At 47.3% G+C, this 5,345-nt stretch overlaps 1 protein-coding gene across 1 annotated transcript; it reads right to left on the bottom strand.

The window, feature by feature from the left end:
* Positions 1–466: 466 nt before the first annotated feature.
* RASSF10 (Ras association domain family member 10) lies at positions 467–4,992 on the bottom strand. The gene has a single exon (XM_087950998.1). The coding sequence runs from the start codon at positions 4,656–4,658 to the stop codon at positions 3,144–3,146; it is 1,515 nt and encodes a 504-aa protein (XP_087807124.1). The 5' UTR covers positions 4,659–4,992; the 3' UTR covers positions 467–3,143.
* Positions 4,993–5,345: the final 353 nt, after the last annotated feature.

Here is a 5,345-nt window from a genome sequence, read left to right as displayed (position 1 = left end):
CGTTAGAACAGCCCCTCCCTAAAACATACCTACAAGCTGGCTCCGGAAGTTCCAAGAGCTGCCCTCCCCATGGACATGTGACCACATTTCTGGTGCTCAGCAACTTGCCAGGATTTATAGTTGTTTGCAGCATCCCATGATTATGCAAAGGAAGAATGTTCTGCCCCAAACTTTATTAACCCTATCCTACATTGTGTGGTGTTCTCTCAGTCAAAAGTTTCCCAATAGTTTAAAATTTTGCTGTTTTCCCAACTGTTGCATTTCAGTCATCTTTTATCAGTACAGTGTCTTTTATGGGTGCCCCCTTTCAGTTTTGCCATACAATTTTTCTGTCACCTTCCATTGCCTCTATAGTAAGTGCATATATACTTGTGCATATAGTGGGGCTAACAGGATTCCTACTCATTCCAATTGGTAATTTACCATCAAGACCTGCTTAATTGGTATACAAATGACAGATCAATCCTTTGTGAAAAATATGTCTTTTTTATTCCATAAATAATCCAGTGTTATTGCAAATAAGGTTTTGAGTCATCATTTTCTCAAATCTGTGTTCTTTAAACAGTAGGAATAGCTTCCTACCGTCAGGTTCAGTATAGAAAATATACAGTACATTTTTAGCAAATGTTCAGGACCAAAGGATGATTAACGTTGCATACAGGTAAAACGTTTATCTGGCAGTAATACCCAGGTTTATTTTTGAAACAGGAATGCATAGGATCAGACTGTCACTTAGGTAAAATAACAAACTGCTAAATTTTGACTGGAAAAGTGTTTTCTTGCAGTGCATCTTGGTCAGTGCAGTGTTTTTTCCTCCTGATTCGAAATACAAGATTCTCCCCTTTCTTTCCAAATACCTTTTAGATGAAGCATTTATTGCATCAATCACTTTGCCCCCAATTCAGGGAATTTCTCCCAGATAATGTGATTCATTTAATAACTGGCCTGCATTCTACCATTTTGTATTCATTTTTCAATAACTGACCCAAAAGACATAGAAGAAAATAGCAGTACAATTATGCAATAGATGAAAATAAGATTTTGCTTGAGAAACGCAAATTGATATACCGATGGCACCCTTTCATCTTTTGCCAAGACTGATTACTGCGGACTTATTTGCTGTCCTATACGTAGCCAATCTTCTTCATTTCCACAAGGAGCTCAACATACAATGATATCCCATTAAATTTAGTTCTAAGTATCCATTGGTAGAATCTGATTCTGATCCTCTTGTACAATGCTCTCGATACACACTTTTAAAAGCAGAATGGAAAAACAAGTTATGTCAACTTTCTTCCCTGACTGACATTCAGTTGAATTAAAACTGCCCTACTGTTCCCAAGAAAGGTCATCTAAAAAAACAAAGCAACACAAATAGCATGTGCCTCTTTTAACTTCCAATTGTTTGCTTTTGCTTAGAAGTAAATCCATAATATGAGCGATTACAATGCCATTGGTTCAGCCAGATTCTTTTAGGGTCTGAAATTAAATCATGACTGTTAAAAAAGTTATAAAAAGTTATAATAGCCCCGCTAGCCTTGAGATGGTGTTGTGTGTGTGTGTGTGTGTGTGTGTGCACAGAAGAGTTAATTTGTTCTTGTTGCATCACATTTCTTCATTCTCCATCATTCCCACCAGTGAAATTCATTCCATTCATTGTCAAATTTGACATTTTAAAACGGGGTAGGAATGAAAATGGTTTGAAGGTCTTATTTCCTTTTGAAAAGTTTAATAAAATACATAGACATGTCAATTTGGGAGATGTTGCCCTTCAGATTCGTTTTCTAGCCACCAAAACTTTGCTCAAAACTAACAACAAACAAAGCACCGGAGCTGGCTTTGTAGAACGGCTCTTACCCAATGCTGACTTCAGCATAAGCAGACAAATTCAATCTTATTTGTAACACACTGCATACTGCTTCTGTAAATCAAGCATACTAGAAGCATTAAAGCACATGCCACTTTTAAAGTTTCAGTGCAATGTAATTAGAATGTAAAGTCTCACTCAACCAGCATTCTCTCACGCAGGTTTACACTGTTAATATGCTATGAGCAAATTAACTTAGGTCCCCTGCATTTCATTCCCCATTTTCTAAGGAACACAACCAAACAAGCATAACTGCTATGATTCCTATTTACTTCCTATGATTCATTGTTAACATTTAAATAACCCTGCCCACCCTCCCCACAAAAACCTGGATTATTCCCATGAACACCTGTGCATAAGAGAATTTTTTTTGCATCTGAGACATAAATTTGTTACTTAGACATTTGTTGGAATCTATTCCAAACAAGCTGACAGCAGGCATTCCTGAGTACAAGTTTTTAATCATCTCAATTCTTGCTACTGTGTCTTCCATCTATATGTTTCATTTTGATCAGAGGCACAAACTCTTTTGTAGCAAATTGCAAAAGGACCAAGGAGTTAAAAAATTCCTGAATTAGAAAGCAAATGAATGAATAACACATTCAAAGCACACTGTCTTGTATTTGCAATTGTGAATGTAAGGGTTTAAAAGCCATTCAAAAATAAATATCTCAGATGTAAAGGAACCAAAAAATGGAAAGTAAGTTTCAGGGATTTGCCAACAATTCTTTTTTTTTTAAAAAAATTGCAGTTAGAGTGAGAAAGCAAGAGCAAAATCTGCCATTCTTGACTAGTTTCAGCAAGTTTCAGTGTCAAACCCTCATGTTGGGTGCTTTGGTTTATATACACAGTATCATATATTTTCCCCAACAGTATTTCCTTAGAGAATTAAATATTAAAAACGGCAACTTTTCTTCATTTGAAAAGTTTGAAATAAACAAAACAAGGGCTACTTTTTCAAAAAAATTACGGAGAAAACTAGCTTTTTGTTTGTTTGTACAAATATAGATATATTTTCCAGGATTTAATGATTTGAACAGAAACGGCCTGCGTAATGAACTATCAACATGGTCCCGGTCACCGACCCAGATTGGATCCTGCATTATGATAATGTATTGCAATACATCAGAAACGGGAGGAAAAGCAGGAACTCTTTAATCCAAACATTTTGCGCCGATGGAAACTGGTGCACCGAAGGTCAAAACAGGGGGGACACACAGCTTTGCAGTCCCTGAGATGATGTGAAAAGCCCGGGAGGAGAGAGAGCGGGGGAGTGCTACACGAGGGATTCACACACAGGCACCGAGTCCGAGTCTTGGCTGTGCATAGAGCTTAAACCCGTGTCGGAATCCTCGTCTTCCCGATCCTCGCGGTCTTTGCTCAAACTCCGGGCGGCTTCCTCACCCCAATCTCCCGAGGTGATCGGGACCGAAGAGGGCAGCTCGTCGCCCGGGTTGAAAGGGAGGCCCCGTCGCTCGTCCGCCACCGCCGTTTCCTCCTCCTCCTCCTCCTCTCCCCCTCCCCCCCCCTCCACGTGTAAGGACTCCAGGGAATCGAGCAGGCGCTGCAATTCCCGCTCTTTATCGGCCCAGGCGCGCTGTGTAAATTCCAGGTCCGACTTCACGGCGTCCAAATCCGTGTTGAGGCGCAGCCCGATGTAGAGGCTGGTGCTCAACTGCGTCTTGACGCGCTCCTGCTCCACGTGGAGCTCGCCGCCGCCGCCGCTCAGCTCGGTGGTGTTGCAGTCAGTCTCGGAGAGGCTGGCGCTGGAGCCCTTGGCGGCCGCCAGCTCATCCCGGCGCCGCCTCATCCAGCGCTCGTTGAGCTCCTCCTGGATCTCGCCGGCCAAATGCTCGATCAGCTCCTCCTGGCGGCGCCACTGCTCCTGCACCCGAGCCACCTGCTCGCACTTCCGCGCGTACTCCTCCAAGTCCTCGCCGCCGGCCGCCGGCTTCTCTAACTCCCCCGCCGCTGCCGCTGCCGGGGCCGCCCCTGCGGGAGACTTCAGCTCCTGCTCGCCCGCGGGGGGCTCCGGCTCTTCCCCGACCAAGTAAGTGTCCTGCACGTAGTTGACTCCGTGGCGCTTCATGCGGTCGAAATGAATCCTCGCCTCATAGCGGTCGATCTCCCGGTCTAAGTCGCGGAGCCGCTTGATCTGTTGCCGGATGGTGTGGTCCTGCGAAAGGACCAGATGCACCAGAGTCTCCATCCTTTCGCCCGCCGGGGCTTCCTTGGCCGGCGGCTCCTCGAGCTGCGGCTGCCCCTTCCTCTTGTTGATCTTGGCCAGCTTGCGGAAGGCTTTCCTCACCACGCGCCTCTGCCGTTCCTGGCTCAAAGCCAGGCTGGCCCGGGCTGTAACCCCCAAGCCGTGGCATCCCGGGCTGTCCCTGCTGGGCACCACCCTGGCTTCGGCGCTCCTGGGTCCGGTGTTGGGCAAGGAGGCCTCGCTGCGCACCAGCACGAAGCGCACGTTCTCCTGCTCGTCTCCCCAGGCCGCCCAGAGCCTCAGGATCTTGGTCTTGTTGGGCAGGATCCTCTCAAAGCCCCGCCACTTCTCCACGATGCAGTAAGACTGCGGGAGCCCCGACAACATCCCCCCGCCGCACTCCTGCAGCGATGCCTGCTGCAGCTGCAGCGGCTGCTGCTGCTGCTGCCGCCGCCTGCGCCGCTGCCTGCTCTCCTCCAAAAGGACCCGCACCACATCCGAGCAAGTGGTGCGTTTGGTGAGGCCCGAGATTAACTTCTCCTCCTGGCAAATCCACACCGAGATCTTCTTTTCTTCTGGCTCCATCGGGGCACGGGACCTCGGCAATGGGGCTGAGAGGGAGCGCTGCTACTCGGCGGGATCCCCCATAGGAGAGCGCTCACCAGAGCCGCGCCGGACCGAGCTGCGCCGCCCGAGAGCCCCCGTGGGGAGGCATGGCTGCGACCCTTCTCCCCTGCCCGCCTGCGGGGCGCTTACAAAAAGGAAACGAGCTTCAAATTGCAGCAGTCCCGGGATCTCCCTCTTTCGGATCCGCTCCTTCTTAGGCTCGCGGAGAAGAAACCAACTTCGGAGGCTCAGCTCCGCCTCCTCAATGCTACTGTTGCTGCCGAGCGCCTGCCTTCCCCGGCACCTTCCTCCTGACACTGCTCGGTCTCCTCGCTCTGCTCCCGCGTTTCTCTTCTCCTATCACGTGATCCTTCTCTCCCCTCCCCCCCCCCACCGGCGCCCCGCTTTTCCAACAGCTTGTGGGCTTTGATTCAAGACTGTCTTTGTGGTACTTTAATCTTAAGAGTAAGAGATGACTTGCGTCTTGTGTCTTATATTTTTGTATCTGTACGGAAGAAATGGGAAGTTACTTTTTTTTTCCCCCCCATTCCTGAGCTCTGAAAACCTGTTCCCTTCCTGGCGTTTTCTTTCCAATCTCTTCATTCCCCCCCAGTTTTTCTTACATTTTATTCTTCGTTTGAAGTGGATAAAGTCATATAAAGAAAA

Source organism: Notechis scutatus, chromosome 1 (genome assembly GCF_049901735.1).
Source record: "Notechis scutatus isolate UNSWTSFEM ecotype Mainland chromosome 1, rNotScu1.2, whole genome shotgun sequence".
NCBI lineage: Eukaryota > Metazoa > Chordata > Lepidosauria > Squamata > Elapidae > Notechis > Notechis scutatus.
The sequence above is the reverse complement of the archived record's forward strand: the minus strand, read 5'-3'. Positions and strand labels throughout refer to the sequence as shown.